Below are 21947 nucleotides of genomic sequence, written 5' to 3'. Positions count from 1 at the left end.
CTTTAAAGATAAAGTTAAGACTTTTTAAAGTGAAGTTAAACTGTTAGTCACTCAGTCATGTCTGACTCTTTGTGACCCCATGGACTGTACCCACCAGGCTCCTCTGTCCATGGAATTCTCCAGGCAAGAATACTGGAGTGGGTTGCCATTTCCTTCTCCAAAGACACTTTAAAATGTGACCATAAATGTAACTTTCTCAATTGTTTAATTAAAACCTAATGAAACCTGTTGCTTGTTAAGTTATTCTATGTACAAAACACTGCACTCCATTTAGTTTCAGTGGTATGTACTGGTACTTCCCTCAAGGAAATAATAGCTTATGGTTTCACTGGGAAAATTTTTATATACTTGTTAATTAATTTTATAGTAATTTATTTGGCATGTTTTAAAAATTAACAGCAATTTTTTAAAAAAGTAAGTTGTTCCTTCTACCGTTTTTTTAAACACTAGAAAGGTAATAAGAGATAGTCTATTATTAGTAGTGGTCACTGGACGAATTCATGTCCTACAGGTAAAGCCACCTGGTGGAAAGAACATAAAGTGAGGAGCGATACCTTGCTGGGGAGACGGAGGTAATGATGAAGTGGGACAGCCCATCGTTGTACTGCTTATCTGCGGACTGCACCTTGATGCCCTTCACATCCATGATCACGGTGCCATTATTCAATGAGATGGAGAACACGTCTGGCTGAAATGCAAGCACAGGTGTTTTAACAATACCACAAGGTGGGTATGTTTTCAACGTTTACTTATGGGACTGCTTAGAGGAACACACAACACATGAGAGGTTTGCTTGAAAAACTATTTCTATGAACAGCCAAGAAAATACTCTATTGCCTGGATTGTTATGTTACTTGTAAACTTAGACACATTTCAGTGGAAAGAGGAATTTCCTGTATCTGAACTGAAAATTTCAGGTGATGTTGTCATGCTAAGGAGCTGCTATCCCAGTGTCAGTTACTTTCTTTACTCAAGCATTGCTCTTCTGTCATCAGCCTCACTTTTGAAAAACCAGTATTTTAATTTCCTTGGGGATGTAGTGAGATGACTAGGCAAGAGTTATTTTGCTATTGTGGCTTTTAAAAATGTTTCACTTTCCAGCTGTGGTATATATACACAATGGAATATTACTCAGCTATTAAAAAGAATGCATTTGAATCAGTTCTAATGAGGTGGATGAACCTGGAGCCTATTATACAGAGCAAAGTATGTCAGAAAGAAAAACACCAATACAGTATACTAACACATATATATGGAATTTAGAAAGATGGTAACGATGACTCTATATGCAAGACAGCAAAAGAGACACAGATGTAAAGAACAGATTTTTGGACTCTGTGGGAGAAGGCGAGGGTGGGATGATTTGAGAGAATAGCACTGAAACATGTATATTATCATATGTGAAACAGATCATCAGTCCAGGTTCGATGCATGAGGCAGGGTGCTCAGGGCTGGTACACTGGGATGACCCTGAGGGATGGGATGGGGAGGAAGGTGAGAGGGGGGTTCAGGATGGGGAACACATGTACACCCATGGCTGATTCATGTCAATATATGGCAAAACCACTACAATACTGTAAAGTAATTACCCTCCAATTAAAAAAAAAAAGAATAGAAAAAAAGAAAAAAAAGTTTCACTTTCCATCTACAGAGGCAGAAAAATTAAAAAATAGCAGAAGTTAATATCTATTTTTCTGAATTTCTTTATTGTCTGGCAATATTCCTTAAAATATTGGCAAAATGATAGTCTTCCTTTTCTTCTCCGATATGGGCCTCAATCTCTCTCTACAGTTAGATCTCAACATAAATAAGGTCACCAAACTTTTATAAATGTTACTTTATTGTTCACATAGTATTAGTGTATCTTTGTTCAGTTCAGTTCAGTAGCTCAGTTGTGTCTGACTCTTTGCGACCCCAAGGACTGCTACCCATGGACTGTAGCTAAAGTTCTACAGCAAATTCAAAAACTATTTCATAAATAGTTTGAGTCACACATATGTTAGTACTGTATATATACACTGAGGTTCTTAACATATTTTGTGCTGTGACTTTTTTGGTAGTTTGGTGACACATATGGGCTCCTTCATAAAATATTTTAAAATCGCTCAACAAAATATGTAGGAATACAAAGGAAACCAATTATATTGAAATACAGTTTCAAAATACTGAAATAATAAATATGTGATATATATGTACTTCTACATTAAGGTGCTAAATAATCAAATCTAGTAGCAGATCTAAAAACTACTTTAATTTAGAAGTAGCAATAAACAAAAATGGTATTTTTAGATATATATGACAACTATAACATGAAATGAAAAATACCTTTAATTTCTACTAAAGACAAAATCATAGGTACTGCTAATATTACTGTGGTTTGTTGCTGACATTCACAATTGAAGAAAATGCTAAATTTTAGTTAGAGAAAATATTTAATTTTTTCTCACCTAGTTCACAGATCCACTGAATTCTCTCATGAACTCCTTAGGGAGGTTTATGAAGCCCAGGTTAAAAACTCCCATATGATATATTTACAATATTTTACAAACTGTTTGAAATGAGACATTCCATGTGTGTACAGGAGTCAAAATTAATCTGAATTGAAAATTACTTTTAATGTGCTTAGAAGGATTTTTAATAGGCAAAACAATTACCACAAAGAAGTTTCCACCACAAAAAACAAATACTTACCCCTGATGCATAATAGAACAGTAATCCATTTGGCTGTAACGTTCGGAAATTAAAACCTCCTTCAAAGCCATCAAAAAAAGATATTTTCTGACTTGAAGCAATGTAACTCTGTCCATTGAAATATGCTCTGCGAGATATCTGTGTGCCAAAGAAAGTATGAATATAGAGTTTGTGATAATTATCAAATGCCTAAAATGTCCATTTCCTACATACCAAAGACCTTATCTGCTAGCTCCTATATTAATAGTTATGTTTTAATTTCTGGCTTATGCTAGAATTCAGGCCTGTTAACCTTCCTTCTGTATGCTATTAACAGATGGGGTTTCAGCTTGCCTACTTCCTCCATTGTGAGTGAGTGAAGATGCTCATGTAGCCTCTCTGGGCTTTGGAGCCCCAGCCATTGAAGGGTGAAGCAACTGGACAAGTCCAGAGGATTCCCATAAGCCTTTTTAACCTAATGATCCTTCTGTCTGCTGGTGGCAGAAAGGAACCCAAGGGGTACACAGGATCACAGAGAAAAGAGTTTTTTCAGCTTTTAAGAGAGGTAAGTTTCTTGTCTATTTATTAAAAACCTTTCAATTGTGTACTTACGAGAGAGTCTTCTGGGCATCCATAGCCAACTCCCAGGGTTTCTGTCTGTTCTAATAAATTGAAATCCTTCTTTTGGAACTGGAAGCCCTTCATGCATCCTCTGAAGTTGATATCTAGGGGAAGGTGTGCTCTTAAGGTCCTGGAAAAGAAAATCAATCTTTACTGATACAGCTATGATGATGATGATGGTGGTGGAGGTGATGATGATGTCACCCTACATATGCAGAATGTAAAATTAGATTTTATTTACAGTTATTTTTAATAGCTTTACAGTTATTCCCATTTTCATGCTTTCTTTCATAAGCACACAGTAATTTCTAATCTTTGCATACAGAACAGCTTTATTCTGCATACAGAACAGCTTTATTTATGGGGTCAATTTGTTTACTTCTTTATAGTTTTCAAGATCTTTTAACTTAAATCAGCTCATTTTATCTTTATAACAATTCAGTAAGTTAGCTGGTGATGCTATTCTTTCCCTTTTATAGCTGATTAATAAGTTGAACGATAATGAACTGACATATGTATAGGTCAAAAACTGTGAACTCTTGGCAGTTTCACATGGTTTATCTGTAAAATGAAACTAAGAAATATTAAGTCTTTTTTTTTTCCTATGTCACAAGCAGAAAGTTAGGATTCGAACCCAGGTCTTCAGTTGTCCACTAATCCTACTTGAGTCATGAACCCACTTACATGTCTTATTTGCAACACAATAATCAACCAAGGATAGAGAAGTTTTCAATGAATGTTCGGATTTTGGAGCAATAGGAAAGTGAGAAATCCTTTATCTTTAAGATCAAAGACGACATTTTGCTCAAAACAGTACCCATCACTATGTCTAATAGATAGGAAGTCCCCAAGAACATAATTTTGGATACTGAATGAATATGAAGTTAATTCTGAGTAAGTTACAATGACTTCAATGTATTTTAGATGAACACTGACCAAACTAAGGGGTAACAGTCCCACTGTATTCTGCTCTCACAAGATCATGTCTGGATGACATGCTAATTGATAGATTAAGGTGCACATATAGCAACCACAATGGTTAAAGATCCCAAGTGACATGGCTGAAGGAATTGAGGATATCTAGTTTGGAAAATAAGCTTAAAGTTGGAGGTCTTATCCCAGAAAAATTAGCATTTCTGGAGAATGACTGTGGGTAGTGACGTTTATAAACAGTCTCCAGGTCATTCTAATGGGAACCAGGGTTGAGAGTGACTAATGCTGTCTCTCAGTTCAGGATCTCTCATGCTATGAACTGATTGTAATAAGAGATAGCTGAATTTTTGAATATATCAGAATAATATTTCATTATACTTAATTTGGGTTTCCCAGGCAGTGCTAGTGGTAAAGAATGTGCCTGCCAAAGCAGGAGACATAGGTTTGATCCCTGAATCGGGAAGATCCCCTCGCGGAGGGCAGGACAACTCACTCCAGCATTCATGCCTGGGAAACCCCATGGACAGAGCAACCTGGTGAGCTACTGTCCATAGGGTTGCAAAGAGTTCACACAACTGAAGAGACTCAGCATGCACACATACTTAATTCATGAGGCTTCCCTGGTGACTCAACAGTAAAGAATCTGCCTGCAAATGCAGGAGACATAAGTTCGATTTCTGGGTGGAGAAGATCTCCTCGTGGAGGAAATGGCAGCTCCCTCCAGTATTCTTGCCTGGGAAATCTGATGGACAGAAAAGCCTGGCAGGCTACCGTCCATGGAGTCACAAAAGAGTCAGACACAACTTATCGACGAAACAACAACGACAACATACTTAATTCATATCTCCTGGGGCAGGCTTAAAATTTTGGTTTACTCTCAGATACTATTTGAGAGTTCAAATAACTCTAAACTAATACTAAAACAAAAGTAAATGGACACAACACCTCTTTGCTTTCACACATGCTCCACCTCTCCTTTGTGGATGAGAAATACTGCATGGGACTACGTTCTAAGAGTAGTAAATACAGACTTTTGTAGATCATGTTTGCCTGATGCTAATTTAAGGGGGTCACAGGGACTGGCTGCACGGGGCACACAGGTATATGACTCTGTGTGTACTCCTGTACGTGTGCACAGAAGTATTAGGTGGGAAGGTCAAACATTTACTACACCGCTCCTGCATGCTGAGTCCTCAGCCCAGTGCATTAGGAACAGACAGCTCAACAAGAATAGAAGAGCTTACCTTGACTGTAAGATTTCTGGGGGAGCTCCTCCAATGTATATATCTGTAAAAGGTATTTTCATCTTTTCATTATCCATGCTCTTGACATGTCGTCTGTCAACTACCAAAATCATTTTCTTATCATTGTGGTAAATGATTGAGATCTGGGAGAAATAATACATAATAAGTTCTGATCATTGCTTAACAATCAGCTTTTTGAAGACTGCTATGTATTTTAATTATTTAATAATAATTTAATTATTATTCATAATTATTTAATTATGTTGTAGCAGCTGGGCCTCCATGATCTTACACTTATTTGTTTACAAAATGGGCAATAGCTCTTCCTTCGTTACTCACAGACATGAAAACTGTTAGTCATATTACCATAAGTTCCCATTTGCTAGAGAAGGATTCCATATGGATTCACAGCTAGCCCAAGAAAAATTCTGAGACCAACTTTTTAATTAATATTTTTCTCCTTTGAGGGGATTCAGGAAAAAAGTGCAAACAGGTGCCTTCTGGACCCTGGTCTGCATGTTGCCAGGTGTCATTTTTTGGTGACATAATAAGCTTTAATGAATGTGGGAAAATTCTAGTCAGAGAAATAGTTTACATATTCTTCTATTGTAAACCACCTTCATGAAGGCTATGGACTCTGAACTGAAAAGAGAAATATAGCCCCTACTCTGCATTTTAGTTCAACTTAGATGATACTATGACTTTTATATATTGTATTAAAGTACAGATTTAAAGTAGTTGTTAGTAAAAACAGATGAAATATTAGTATACTGCATATCTGTGTCAAGACAGATGAGCATTCTTTGTGGGTTCTCATTTTATAAGAAAATCTGTGTTACTATTTTCTAAGTTTTGGAGAAAGGTTTAAAAAGGAAATTCTTCATTTATATCTACTCTTTTTATATTTAATGGGACTCAAGGAAAAAGCAAAAACAAAATAGCTGTGTATCTTTATTATCATTTTCAACAAATGTACAGAAGTGCCATCATAATCAATATATTGAATATCAACAGGAATCTTTTGATCAATGAAGCAATTAAAATGTATCTTCACTGAATCTTTTATTGGAAACTCCAATGTGACAAAAATGTCCACTCTTTTGAAGCAAATGTTATCCTGGAGTTGAGTATATGAGGGCCCTTCATTGGTTTTTATATGTGAAAGTGGTCAGTTTAATTACTTTCTCACCTATCTCATTTGATCATGTGATTAGATCAATAGATCCAAATACAAATAAAACAAAGCATTAAAACTGCAATGATCAGTACCTCATGGTATTTTGCATCATTAATTTGAGCTTTCTTTAATGTGTCTTCAAGATGCACAGGGCCATTGCTAAACCCAAAGTCATAGAACACATGTAGGTAACCATTGCGCATTTCCAGGCTGAAAAACATAGTCTGTGGAGAAGAAAAAAAGTTGTAGACATGAGAGTATGCTATTATGAAAGAGCAGGTTTAGTTGAATTTGAGAAATAACACTATATTCTTTACTATTGAAACTGAAGACTACGGAAGTCTCATGAAATTTTTATTATGAAATAAAAATCAAAACTACATCCAGATCAGCAGTTACATCTCATATACCAAAGTTTTAATATTCACACACAATTTAAAACAATTATCTTCTAATGTTGTGACTTGTGAATTAATGAAATTTTAAATTTACCTTATTGATTTTTAACAATCTTGAAAACAGATTACTATAGGCCATATGTATTCAACGGCCCTATTTTAAGGCAATGTTTGAAAGTTGTGACAGGCCAACAGATGTGACTACATTTCATTTTAAAAGCAAAATTGGTACCACTTAAAAATAGTTCCAAGGTATGCTGAAAAGAATCTTGGAAAATTATCAGTAAATATGGATAAAAGGAAAAGAAGGCCCACTTCTGTAACACTGGAATTTATTTATGTTTACATAAATAAACATGGAATTATGATGTACTTAGACCACATGATATTCAACAACCAAAGTAATTCTATGACACTCAAGTAATTTGCTGGTCAGGCTTGCTTGTTTTAGAAGATAGTTCATAGACACAAGAATTCAGTGGATATGAAGAATAAAGTATTATGGCTGTTGTTCAGTCGCTAAGTCGTGTCCGACTTTTTGCAACCCCATGGACTGCATGTAGCACGCCAGGCTCCCCAAGCCTAACTATCTCCTGGAGTTTGTTCAGATTTATGTCCATTGAATTGGTGACGGTAAAGTCCATATTTCGCTGAAAGTGATCTCTTGGACAGAGTTTATATACTCCTAAGAATGTGGTACACAATCCACTGGGGGATAGAAAGAAAACATTTTAACTTCTATTTATACTCATTTTGAAACTCTAAAATAGAGAAGCCAACTTTCAATATTTAATACATATTTAATACTTAATACATATTCTGGGCCTTCATTTTGTCATTTGAGTGGGTTTTCACAGGATTCAGATTCACACTTTGAGAATGAAGTTCCACACTTCAAGGTGGGCCTCGACCCTTGACCCGTTCTGCACTGATTTCTTTGTGTTTAGCCTATTGCAGTTACTGCAGTTTATGGGTGCCTGGTTACATGGGTTTATGAATAAGGCCACTTAATAATAGAATATTTATAATGATTTTCTATTGAAATATTGTGATGTGAAAACATTCTGACACACATAGATATTTTCAGATTACTTCCTACAAATTACTAAAAATGTGGTCAAATTTCAAGAGCATTACACATTTGCTTTGTAAAATGAATTATTCTAAACTTATTGACCTTTATTTGTGATAACAAATGTCTTTTAGTAGTATGAAACCCACTAGCTACTGAAAAAATATACTTGATCTGTTGTTTCAAGGTAGGGGCATTTTAACAATGAAAGAGAAACTATTTTGGTGGGGAAGAAAGTTGCACTCTGGAGAGATGTTTTTTTAAAAAAAATCTGAAAAATTTTCTACTGTTATGTAAATTTGCTGATGAAAACAATGTAAGTTTTCATGTTTTTATGTACTACCATAAAAACTCTCATATCTACACTACTAAAGCTTTTTTGGAATTTTTTTTTTTTAAAGTTTAAAAGTTTTTCAAATGAAGATTTTTAATGGTCTTGAATTCTTTTGTTAAAGTTTACAAAATGATACACTATCTGATTAACTTCCAAGAACTGATGTCAGGGAAGATGAAAATGTGCCAGCTATTTTCAAAGACAACTTCTGCCAATTAGTGAATGAAATAATAACGATATCATGATTTACTAAGCATAGCCAATGATATACTTCCTACATTTTTATTTATATGAGGTATCTTGTCTAGTTATGATAGCCAGTAACACTTAGTACTGAAATAAACTGAACTCATGATAAGACTTTAGTATCACAAAGAATTTAATGTGACTTTAAAAAATACTTAAAACATATTTAATTACATGGTTCTCACTAACACTACCATTAATAATTTTTGTGTCACTAGCAAAATAAAAATAATTTTTTAAACTTCTTTGTATTATTGCCTGGAGAATCTCATGAACAGAGGAGCCTGGAGGGCTACAATCCATGGGGTCGCCAGAGTTGGACACGACTTAGCGACTGAACCACTACCACCATTTTAAACTTGCATTTATTTCAACATTTTATATTTATATAAATTATATTTCTCCTAGTTTTGAATATTATATTCATATATAGTACCTGTATATCATTAATAAAGAAATGCATATATATATATATACACACACACATATGTTAAGCATGCAAACTCTTTTTTAACTGATTAGGGCATATGATTTAAAAAGTTAAGTGCTAAATTTCTGTAGACATATGCAAAGAGTTGGACATGACTGAGTGACTGAACTGATGCTGATTTAGATCTTGGTGCTGATTTTCATCAAAGTTTTCTTAGTTTATTGAATGTATTATATTTAATATACATCTAAAAATATAGTGCAAGGAAATGCCATTTCATGGCTGCTTTTACTTACTGCTGACATCACGTCCCTACAGGAAAAGAAAACCAATTTTGCTGTATAAACTAAACCTTCAGTTTTATAACATGACACACTCAACTTGGGAAGGTGCCTAGAAACATGCATGGAGGAAAGTAAAGGCAATAAGGGAGAAGATTTGGGACTTTTCACTCACTCCATTGACCATGAGGAGCACGAGGCCATTGTCAGCTGGTGTTCTAACTTCGATGTCAAAGCGAGTCACCTGACCAAACTTCCCTCTCCTTGTGATATCCCTCACTATGGCATAACTAGAGCCATCGAAGAAATAGCTGGCAGCCCGACTCTGCGTAAAGGCCAGTTTGTCTCTGAAATAAAAATGCAGGGATCATATAAACATGACAGTATCTGTTATGCTTTCAAGTGAGGTTCTTTTCAGCCCATTCTCATGACATTTTCCACTGATCTTACAGCATTTAAATGAAGTCCTGATGTCTGCATGTGAGACATAAAGAAGCATTAAAAAAAAAACTGTGATGGATTTTTTTTTCTTAGTACCCTGTGTGCTAAGATAACAGAAGGTTCTAGTGAGACCCTAGTCTCTGTTATCCAAAACCAAAGCTGCAATTTAGGAGTTTAACTTTTTAATAATTGTGCATGCTCATTATGATAGAGAGGAATTGAAAAGTTGTTTACATGAATGACTATTAAGCAGTTTCAAAATTTCTTTTCCCCAAGAAAAGACTGAAAAACTGAATAATGACCCACACTTGTCCTATCTGCAGCTCTTGCATAGCCATCAAATTTTTAGTGCTCTTAGCATGCTCTTACCTGGCACAGGGCACTGATTTGGAGGGGTCCATATTATAGATGTGCTTAAAGTTGTACAAGCTGATCACATCATTATTCAAAGTGGCCAATTCCAGGCAGCCAACAAAGCCAGGCAGGTTTAAGCTAGCAGGGAGCTGTGAAACAAAGTGAAGTCAGTTCTCCCATGACTACATTTCATCCAGTCCACACAGATCAGGCTGGGAGACAAAGGTCAAGGGGACCATCCCATTGACAGAAATATCATTCTAGACCCGAGTTTGTGTCTATTCTATGCCAAACCATTCAGATTAAGAATGACTGTTCAGTTGTTCACATCTTAGCAGAGAGGGTGTGGGTTTACTGAGCATACACTATGTGCCAGTCACTCACCTGACAGTGGATTCATGACCAAAGTCAATCCTCACACTAACTCCATGAGGTAGGTATTCCTGTCCTCACATAAAATGAGATAAAGTAACTCTCAGAAAAATTCAATAATGTGCCTCTAACTAGTGAGTACCTAGTTACTGAAATCGTGCACCTGAAATCGTAGATCAACTCCTTATCTTCTTGCGCCCTTCCTGAATCTGCCCTTCATCAGGTCTCAACTGTCTCCCTAGATCCTACCCCCCCGCATCCCAGGTATTTCATTTCCTGCTTGTGTATCAGCTAAAATAACTAAGTTTTTGAAACTGTCATCTGTGAACCTAAAGACTAGCTATAAACCTACAAGGCACAGGCATTATTACAGTAGGTGGGGTAATATTAATTATAAATGCATGTATCAGGATGAAACACATTTGATATTCAAGTTTTAGCTATGGCATGAAAGTATTTGACACTGTGAAAATATGTGTAGCAGAGATCAGATTTACACAGCATATTTACAGACCCTGATTCAGAATTCTACCACCCACTGACCTAAACTCTATTTTTAAGGTATCAAGGTTTCCAATCAACCCAGAGTCACTGTAGGTGTTATGGACTTCTAAAAACAATCATTGTAGATTTGCAATTAAGTTGAAATATGGCTGGATAGCTCACCTTGAAATTTGATGGCACGCCCCCAACATAAAACACAGTGTCTTCGGGATCCAGATCCAACAAGGAGTCATCTCCAGCAAATTCCCCCTTTTTAATAAACTTTTCCTCTGCGGTGCTACTTAGACTTGGAACTGTTAAAAACACCTTTCCGTGTTTTCCTACCCTGTTCAGATAAAGAATTTTCACTCCTTAGTAGCCAGATAATTTGTATAAAAGACTTATTTTTTAAATGTCAAAATGTGAAAACCCCTTCATCACAGACTTGGTGACTTGATTTTGTCATTTTCATAAGCATTTATAGAATGTCAACAACCATGGGAAGGGGAAAAACCACATTCCACCTTGGAACTGGATTTGTGGATTGGCCAGGTTTTTTTTAAAAAAAATGACTAATAATCAGATTTCTATTTAGAAGTGATGACTATTTTTTCTAACTTTTTGTTTCCTACCAAGGCACTTGTGAAGAAATATGTAAATAATGGAAGAAAGAGGAGCAACATCCACAGAAAGACTGTGTGTATGTATCTGTGTGTGCCTGAGCGCATTCAGTAGATTTCTTATGAAATGTGCAGATCAGCCCTGCGTCATGGATTCACTTTACCTTTCAATCTTGACAATGCTGAAGTAAGCAGGCCAGGTACTGACAGGCTTGGAGTCCAGGGGAATCTCTACATCCTTAGTTCCCAAATTATAAACGTACACCAGGTTGTCATTTTTGATTGCAAGGCCCATGTACTCTTTTTTGGCCTGAAATGTTAAGAAGTCTCATAAATAAAATTCATATGAATGAATATCAACTTTTGTTCTCATTTCTTTAAAGGACAATTAGCAAACTAAATGTTTGGCTGTATATAAGGCACTCTGGCTTGAATTATTACCAAAGTGCCTGTTAGACTGGGTAGTGCCTCCTCCTTTCCGGCCTCCCTATGGCTGCATCAGTGTGAGGCCCCTGCCCACTACCCACCCCCGCCCACCCCTCTGTGCCTGTCCAAGTATACCCTGGACAGGAAGCCAAGCAACTTCAGGCTTGTGGACATTTGATGGCTGCGCGGAGGGTGCTAACCTTGCTTCATTAATCTGGGAATATAACGCCGCCTGCCAATACTGACTGCTTTATATCTTCAAGCAGGGTTCAGCATTAAATATAGTTAAGTCTCTGTACTCTGGATGTCTTTGAGATGCAGCATTCAGACTCCTGAGTTTGCAGTGTGAGGGTGATATGAGGAAACCACAGAAATATCCCCCACAGAGGAAGAATTACCTGTCCCACACAAAGAAGGAATTGCCACTTTAGTCTTGGCCTTCTGATCTACACCTTCTGAGGTGCTAGAATGGGAATTTTGTTTGTTTGCACAGGTAGTTTTGTTTTGAGGCAAGAGAAAAACACTTATGTTTCCTTTTAATGTAATTCCATCTTTTAAAACCACTTGCTCTTACGTTTTTGCTTCCGAGGTACAGGATGAACTGATCTGCAGTCCCAGCCAGTTCTGGTTGCTTCACAGGAGGAGGCTTCATGTACAGGCTCAGAGATGTAAAGGTCTTTAAGTCATCCATGCTGGCTCTGGGGTGCACTTCGACTGCCGACTGGCCATCAAACATCATGGAGACTTGGATCTTAGGTTAGAAAATTATTTCATTAAAATGCAGAAGTACAGAAATGGGCATAGTGTTTTCCCATGGTTCTCAGTGGGCTTCCCTCATTTCTTACGAGGTCTCTGAGCTCTACTCATGACCTCCAAGCCGTTGTTTACTTATGTCCTCATCTTGTTGGAGAAAGGATTTAAAGAACATAATACAGCTTAAATTTAAAGCTAGGTGAAAGAAAGCAAAACAAAAAGGCAACAAAGTAGGTCTAAGAATGAGGGTAAATATGAAGTCCACAATGAGCTAGGTATTTGGTTAAAGTGAACTAAACAGCTTGAAAGGATACTTTGTTATCCAATTCACAAGGCCCATATATTTAACAACTAATTGGTCAGGAGAATAATAACTAATCTTGGGTTCTAATACAGCTAGGACCTTCTCCCTAGGGTCTTCAAAAGAGAAGCACTGGTGGGGCTGTGAGTAGTATCCTAGACCATGTTTAGGCAGTTGGGAGGGGTCTAGACCTAGCTTCGAAGTGTTATATGGGGTCTTGAAACCTGGCTCTACCACTTATTAGCTATGGAACCATGAGTACATCACTTAACCTGCAGTTTCCTCATTGTTAAACGAGGAGAAAAGATTTGTTAAGAGGATGAAACAAGGTAACTATAAAGTATTTTCCAGTGTCTGGCTCTATCATAATAACTGTAATGATGACTTCATTAAGATATTCCTTGTAATGATCCTTAGAAAGGCATCACAATGAAGCACAATTCAGAAAATGCATTTCTAAGAGACCCAATATAACATGCTGACCTGGTCTGATTCAAAGTGATTTTCAGAATATTCAGAAGTGGATGGACTGTGTATATTCACGCCATTATGCAAATATTTATGAATTAGATATATTATATCAATTGACTAACATTTAGTTAATATTGATAGCCAGTGAGTTCAAGATTATATTTCCAAGTGCCTGAAGTGCAGCTGTCCTATGTTGCCAGTTGAGAAGAATGCAATACATCTTAGTAAATAATCAAGTAGTATATGGGGTTAAAGTCTGTAAAAATTGAGAGTTTGAAAAAGATATCTATCTGTATTAGAAAGCATCTCCCTTTGGGGAGCTGTGTGGGTTCCCAAAGGCACTGCCAGGACTTTCTTCAGAAAACGGTTTTAGGTGATTAAGGCTCCTAAATTCCACTCCATAGAAATAAAAGTACAAGAAGGTATTCACAGAAACCTAGCTTTGGATATGCCATTTACTGATAATAAATCTTTTTTGAAATGTTCTCCAAGGTATCTAAAGGGTGATTTGTGGCTTACAGCTAATTACCATATATCATTTAAAAGTTGGGTATATTTAGCAATAATAATTTCCTTCATTACAAAACAGTTGATTTCCAATTCTTAATTCTGTCAGTAATTAGGGCCAATAGTCTGTTCAGGTTGACTCGCAATTGAGAAAATAAAACCATATAGTTTGGTTGTTAAAAAAATCATGCTGGTCTATAAATGAATAAAAAACAAATTAGAAAATTGGCCAAGAATAAGCCCTGCTGATTCACAGTGAAAATGTTAATTGTTGTGTTAGGATATTTCCTATCAATGCTAGCACAAGTTATGGTGTTGTGTTGCTTCTGTATAGCATGTCAGAATGGGGACTTTGTTGAAATTGTTCAGTTTAGCTGCTATATGTTAAGCCTGTGGAGAGGTCAGTAAAACTTTCGTTATCATCTATGCTGTGCCAGAGAATTCTTTGCAGAGGCAAATGAGCAAGAATATTCCATTTAGTAATTACACAAAGATAGCTGTTAGGATAATAAATAGTAATAATAAAATTGAGTCTTTAACTGGGGTTGGCCTTCTTTTATTCCTTTTGCTCTATGAGCTATGTTGCCTAGGCTAAATGTATACCTCTGAATCTTGGCTACACATTAGAATCATTGAGGAGCTTCAAAAAAAAGCACAGGTTTTGAGCCCTCATTTAGAGAGTCTGATTATTGCTTTATGGTTGGGACCAGGAATTAGTTTGGTTTTCAAATCTCCTTGCTGAGTGCAATGAACAGATGGAGCTGAGAACTATCAAGCTGGATAATAGAGTAGAAAGTTTCCAGCTCTGGAAGCTGCCCAAGGATCTAAGCTCAGCCTCCTGCTGTCCTTATCACCGAGTGACTGATAATGACTCTTTTCACTGGTTACCTTGCTGGCAACACTTCTGGTCTGAGCAATGAGCTCTCGGATCCTTTGGATGCTGGCGGAAACATTGCTTGCAGGCCGCTTCTGTTCTACTGTACGAAGCTGATCCAGGAGCTGAGGGACAACCTCTGTCAGGTTTCCAACTGTGGTTAACAAAAATGAATCATATGAGTAGATACATCAGTAGTTAAGTCTACTTCAGCAATCAGGTGAAGAGACAACAAGTGCATGGTTACTTCTGGTAGAACTATAAGAAGCTATATTTAATTCTAAAAAATTAATAGTTTAGTCCAAAACATAATCAGTTCCTATGCCTCGATGTTTACAATACATATTGATTGATAAATTGTATGCAGAGCAAGCTGACATACAATGTACATTTCTAAAAGGCAGGACCTATGACAAACACACAGATGTTTCACTAAAGAGCACAAGTTCTGCTCACATTTCTGATATAACAGGTCAAAAGAAATGCTGGGCAAGGCAGGGTGGGTGGGAAGGCTTTTTCCTAAGATGCCTGTTCATACATCACAATGCCACTGCAGTGGTCCCAGCAGAAGCAGAGCTGGATGGAAGAAATAAGGGAGCGTGCCCAGAAAAGTGGCAGTTATGCGAAGGCTGGGGGTTGGGGAGTCATGATCTATGATCCTAGACAAAGGTGATAGTATGAGCAAACCATACTGATTTTTAAAGTTACTTTCTTTTTGTATGTCAGGGGGGAAGGGGAGGAGGGGATATATAATTTACAGAGAGAAAAGAGCACAAATCACGAGGATACAACTTGATGAAAAAAACCCAGAACAGAGAATAGCACAGCTTTCTTAAAAGTTTCAAGGACTGAAGCAGTGGTTCTCAATGTGTGGTCCCCAGACCAGCAATATGGGGATGGGGTCCAGGTGGTTCTGAGGCACACTCGTGTTTGAGAACCACTGGAGTAGAAAACAAATACCTTTGGGCAAACTCCTGGCTAAGGGCAGGGCATGGTCACTGAGCATGAACAGTTGAGCAAAAGCAACCCTATTCCTGGAGCCAAGTTAAACTCAGATTCAGGAAAACAGGGCTTCCCAAGGGGCTCAGCCAGAGAAGGCACTGGCGCCCACTCCAGGACTCTCGCCTGGGAAGTCCCAGGGACAGAGGAGCCTGGTGGGCTGCAGTCCATGGGGTCTCGAAGAGTTGGACATGACTGAGTGACTTCATTTTCACTTTCACTTTCATGCACTGGAGGAGGAAATGGCAGCCCACTCCAGTGTTCTTGCCTGGAGAATCCCAGGGACGGGGGAGCATGGTGGGCTGCCGTCTATGGGGTCGCATAGAGTCGGACACAACTGTCTCGACTTAGCAGCAGCAGCAGCAGCAGCAGCAGAGGCTAGCTGGTAAAGAATCCGCCTGTAATGCAGGAGACCTGGGTTCGATCCCTGGGTTGGGAAGATCCCCTGGAGAAGGAAACGGATACCCACTCCAGTATCCTGGCCTGGACAATTCCATGGACTGTACAGTTCATGGGGTCATAAAGAGTCGGACACGACTGAGCTACTTTCACTTTCCTACTTCAGGAGAATATTTCAGTGAGAACCTAGGAAACATCTCTTTTCTGTACTTAGGAAAAAAACTGCTTCTCCAACAAAAGGAAAGATATTAGGTAAATAATAAGCTACTATCAGTTTAGTGTGTTTATTAATATAGATGTATATATATGTTATTTGGATCACTAACCACAAGAGCCATACTATAAAATGACTATTGTTATATAGTCATTTAACATTTAACATAGTATTTAATATTAAAAGCAGTAGAGTATATTTAAAGTATTACATTAAATGTTGGTTATGAAAATGTGTACAAAACAGGGTTTCTCTCCCATCAGTTCTCTCAGAGAAATGGAGCCACTTTAGAGTCTTTATGAACTCTCATATTACAATATGCTTTTTTATTTACTTGTTTTGTATGGCAACCCACTCCAGTATTCTTGCCTGGACAGAGGAGCCTGGTGGACTACAGTCCATGGGGTCACAAAGAGTCAGACAAGGCTGAGCGACTAAGCACACAAGCTAACTTCTACAACATTCTAATCTAAAACTCAAACGAAAAAAAAACTGCTTCTTAAGGAAAGACATGCAGGGTTTAATAAATGACCAGTTCCCCAATTGGATGCAAGTTGTGAAGTTGCTAGGTGATACCTGCATCTCTGGCAGAGTCCACGGCAGTGTTGTAAGCAGAAGAGTCAAAACTTTGAAGATTCTGTGACCAGTTGGTTAGATTGGTAGCCATCGGGGCGGTTGCCTCCTGGACTTCCATTGTGGTCTTGTTAGCTTCCGCGGTGATCAGCTGGGACTGACCCAGGCGCTGCTGAGCATCACCTTCACACAGAGCACAAGGACATTTATTTTGCAAAGAAGTAGGGCCTTTGATGGGATCATAAATATTCATTTAATCACTGGGATGAAACAGACCTCAAATTCAGGCTTTTCAGTCAAACTGAGAACTTTACACATATGTTAATCATGGTGTAAGTTAGGCGAATAAGAATACTGTAAACAGTATTGACAAGTGAGACTGAAAGACTCTAAAGTCTCAATAAAATCATGTAGTTCATTTAAAACATTTCCAAATTAGAGGTAGTTTTTAATATTACTTCAGGTTAGAGACCTGGTGAGAAAACTATACAAAATGTGCATGAGATACTAACTCATAAAATGTTTGCCTGAAATTCACTGTAAATATCACTTTCATCTCTGTAGGACACTTTCTGCCATAAAAATGATGCTCTAGTACAGACATAAACTGGTAAGAAAAGGTATTTTTGAATAAGAAAAGTAAGTTTCAAAAGAGATCTACAGTGCAATTTTTAAGTCATATATTTAAAATAAAAACAAGTTTACAACAAAATGTTTGTTTCCTAGATAATGAGATTATAACAGATTTCTCTTGTTTTTTCTCTTTTGTTATCTATATTTTCTAATTTTTCTACAATGGGCATGCATTACTTCCATAGTAAAAACAACTAAAAATCCCTTAGATGAGGTTTAGCTTCATTTTTTTTTAACCAGAGAAATATTTAACTCAACCTCTCAGGCTCTGAACTCTTGACGGTGTGGTTTTGAATTCTGGGTCATCATCTTTGTGTTGCTGCACCTTTCAGAGCAAGCTCCCCAAACTTGACAAGCCTCGGGGTTCACATCAGCCTAAAAGCAATGCTTTCCCACATGAGATGATGTTTGTAAAATGCAGCCCAGTGCTTAGCATGTAGTAGCTCTGATGCTGCCGACGAGACCCATCTGGCCAGGGCTGCGGTGTCCTGTGGTACTGCTGCTGGATCTGCTCCGTGCAGTGAAACACCACATCCAGCAGTAATGTGCTAACTTTCACCATGCCGGGAAAGGCCCATCTGCTTCCCATCAGATCTTTCTGAGATACCCCCAGAGTTTCAGATTAGGCAACATGAGTGCTCTTGTATCCCTCTCCGGCTAGGGGGTCTCTCTGCTTGCACTAGAAGAAAGACAAGCCATGTAACAGACAGCAGCTGTACTGCTGGGGCCAGAGAAACCCAATAACCAAATTAGGGCTTATTTGTTAGTAAAAAAGGATGTTCACAAGAAAGTAGGTTACCCAACAGTATAAACATCCTGATCTCATTCACACACACACATACACACACACAACTGGAGGATAATGCTCTTAAATTTAATTGTCATCCCTAGGTGATGTAGCTACAGCTTTTATTATCTTCCAGGACTGTGTGTGTGTGTGTGTGTGTGTGTGTGTGTGTGTGTGTGTGTGTGTGTGTGTGTGTGTGTGACAAAGTTTCTTTTGTCATCAGAAAGCAATATTATTTATAAAAAGATTAATAAGCAGGGAATCACTCTTTCCTCAGAGGTTTACCTTAATATTAGTGAACAAATGGATGAGCTTAAGTTTTGTTTGAGATCCTCACCTCTCTCTGCGGCTTGTAGTCTTTTAATGGCATCATTTAATCTGTTTTTGAGAGCACTCTTCCTTGCTAGGGCTCCACCCACGCGCCTGCTGGTGTCCACCACTGCCTCATCACTGCCTGTGGCGAAGAAACCAAAAGAAGTACAAGTAGGGCAAAGAAGCCGGGGGGGGGGGGGGGTGGGTGTGTGTGTGGTCAAATCTATTCCAGCAAAAAAAATTCTGGTTTGTACCATGGAAATGAAGTGAAGTGGAAGTCGTTCAGTCATGTCCGACTCTTTGCGACTCCATGCACTAGATAGTCCATGGAATTCTCCAGGCTAGGATACTGGAGTGGGTTGCCTATCCCTTCTCCAGCGGATCTTCCTGGCTCAGGAATCAAACTGGGGTCTCCTGCATTGCAGGGGGATTCTTTATCAACTGAGCTATCAGAGAAGCCCCTTGTACAATGCTGTCATCTGCAATATCCTGAATATGATATAAACATAGAATGCCAATTCTGGAAAGTGGCACTTCAGTTAAGACATAAAGGACTGCAGAAAACCTGTAACACTGCTTGGGAGTGAGATAGGATGTCATAAAGCAACTCAAAAAGGGTACAGAGATAATGGCTAATTTTTTGATTGAAAAATATAGTACTGCTGTGACTAATAACACCTAGTAGTACAACTGATTAAGATCGGACTTGTTAGATAAGAATAGTTCTTTTTTTCTTACTTGTTTTAATAAAATTTTAATTGATACACAACACGCATCTAGAAAATGGTACACAATTACAAGTGCATGGCTTGATGAATTTTCCCAAACTGAAAGCCAAATATAACCAGTACCCAGGGCAACAAAAAGAGCATTATTAGCCCTTTAAGGCTTCCTGGGACCTTCATGCTTACCTGAAGGTAGTCCTACCTCTGTTCCTTAGCTGTGTCTATCTTTAAGGTTTATTCAAAAGAAATGATAGAATATTATAATTTTTTATATCTTTTGTATCATTGTCTTAATTTCTGTACAGTTAAAAGTCTTGACTGGTTTAAATCTTCCAACTTTTTTTTTTATTCTTTAAGACTGTGCTGGCTATTCTTGCCTACCCTATTCACGCCCATTTCCAGAGAAATTCTAGAAACATCCCGTATGCATATATATAGTCCTGGTACTTTAATTGCAATTATATTGAATCTACAGATATATTCTGGCAGAACTCTTATTTTTACAAATTCAAATCTTCCACTTAATGTAAGTTATTATATAAAAATCTATATTTATATATACAATGTTAATATATATATAAATAATACATTACACTCATAAATAAACAATTGCACTCCTTTTACATGCTAGCAAGGTAATGCTCAAAATCCTTCAAGCTAGGCTTCAACAGTTCATGAACCAAGAACTTCTAGATGTACAAGAGGATTTAGAAAAGACAGAGGAACCAGAGATCAAACTGCCAACATCCACTGGATCATAGAAAAAGCAAGAGAGTTCCAGAAAAACATCTACTTCTGCTTCATTGACTATGCTAAAGCCTTTGACTGTGTGGATCACAATAAACTGTGGAAAATTCTTCAAAAGATGGGAATTACAGACCACCTTACCTGCCACCTAACCTGTATGCAGGCCAAGAAGCAACAGTTAGAACCAGACAAGAAACAATGGACTGGTTCAAAATTGGAAAAGGAGTATGTCAAGGCTGTATATTGCTACCCTGCTATTTAACTTATATGCAGAGTACATCATGAGAAATGCTGGACTGGATGAAGCACAAGCTGGAATCAAGATTGCCGGGAGAAATATCAATATCCTCAGATATGCAGATGACACCACCCTTATGGCAGAAAGTGAAGAAGAACTAGAGAGCCACTTGATGAAGGCAAAAGAGGAGAGTGAAAAAGCTGGCTTAAAACTCAACATTCAGAAAACTAAGATCATGGCATCTGGTCCCATTGCTTCATGGCAAATAGACAGGGAAACAATGGAAACAGTGACAGACTGTTTTCTTGGGCTTCAAAATCACTGTGGATGGTGACTGCAGCCATGAAATTAAAAAATGTTTGCTCCTTGGAAGAAAAGCTATGACAAACCTAGACAGCATATTAAAAAAGGGAGGCATTACTTTGCTATGATTGTTCCAGTAGTCATTATGGATGTGAGAGTTGGAGCATAAAGAAGGCTGAGTACTGAAGAATTGATGCTTTCAAACTGTGGTATTGGAGAAGACTCTTGAGAGTCCCTTGGATTGTAAGGAGCTCAAACCAGTAAATTCTAAAGGAAATCAACCCTGAATATTCATCAGAAGGACAGATGCTGAAGCTGAAGTGCCAATACTCTGGCTACCTGTTTCGATGAGCCGACTCATTGGAAAAGACCCTGATGCTGGGAAAGGTTGAAGGCAGAAGGAGAAGGAGATGACAGAGGATGAAATGGTTGTATGACCTTACGGACTCAATGGACATGAGTTTGAGCAAACTTTGGAAGATGATGAATGACAGGGAAACATGGCCTGCTGCAGTCCATGGGGCTGCAAAGAGTCAGACATGACTGAGTAACTGAACAAAAACATATATAAATAATGCAACTTATAGAGTTTTTAATAAAAACTTTCATTTAATGGAAGTTTTTATTATATAAAATGTATTTGTATTTATATATATTAAATATATATAAATACAATTTTTATTTATTCTTCCTTAGATCTAAATTCTCATTTTGATCTCTATTTATTTATATCATCTTTTAATTTCTTCAGTAGTGTACTATAGTTTGATGTGTAAAGACCTTAGCATCTTTCATCAGATTTATTCCTAGGTATTTTATGTTACAGCAAACAGTGTTATTTTCAAAGTTAATTTATAATTGTTTTACACAGAATTAACCTAGGTACTTACACAATGAATTGATAATGTGGGGCATCCTTGTCTTATTTCTAATCCTAATGGGGAAGCTTTCAATATTTCAGTATGAATATATGTTTGCTGAATATTATTTTATTATTCCTTGTTAGATT

The 21947-nt window shown here is 37.5% G+C and overlaps 1 protein-coding gene across 2 annotated transcripts in view; it reads right to left on the bottom strand.

The window, feature by feature from the left end:
* Positions 1 to 21947, bottom strand: part of LAMA4 (laminin subunit alpha 4) — a 146155-nt gene that overhangs the window by 20535 nt on the left and 103673 nt on the right. For both annotated transcript variants that reach the window (XM_065911803.1, XM_065911804.1), the window contains exons 16-28: positions 18951 to 19067; positions 17197 to 17376; positions 15023 to 15162; positions 12677 to 12853; positions 11841 to 11986; positions 11240 to 11402; positions 10217 to 10350; positions 9582 to 9753; positions 6738 to 6869; positions 5469 to 5611; positions 3283 to 3421; positions 2692 to 2829; positions 555 to 688 (exon numbers count right to left, since the gene is read on the bottom strand). In XM_065911803.1, coding sequence (XP_065767875.1) covers positions 555 to 688; positions 2692 to 2829; positions 3283 to 3421; positions 5469 to 5611; positions 6738 to 6869; positions 9582 to 9753; positions 10217 to 10350; positions 11240 to 11402; positions 11841 to 11986; positions 12677 to 12853; positions 15023 to 15162; positions 17197 to 17376; positions 18951 to 19067 — 1915 coding nt within the window. The remainder of the gene's footprint in view (positions 1 to 554; positions 689 to 2691; positions 2830 to 3282; positions 3422 to 5468; positions 5612 to 6737; positions 6870 to 9581; positions 9754 to 10216; positions 10351 to 11239; positions 11403 to 11840; positions 11987 to 12676; positions 12854 to 15022; positions 15163 to 17196; positions 17377 to 18950; positions 19068 to 21947) is intronic.

Source organism: Muntiacus reevesi, chromosome 19 (genome assembly GCF_963930625.1).
Source record: "Muntiacus reevesi chromosome 19, mMunRee1.1, whole genome shotgun sequence".
Classification (NCBI taxonomy): domain Eukaryota; kingdom Metazoa; phylum Chordata; class Mammalia; order Artiodactyla; family Cervidae; genus Muntiacus; species Muntiacus reevesi.
This window is presented reverse-complemented; position numbering and strand designations above follow the sequence as displayed.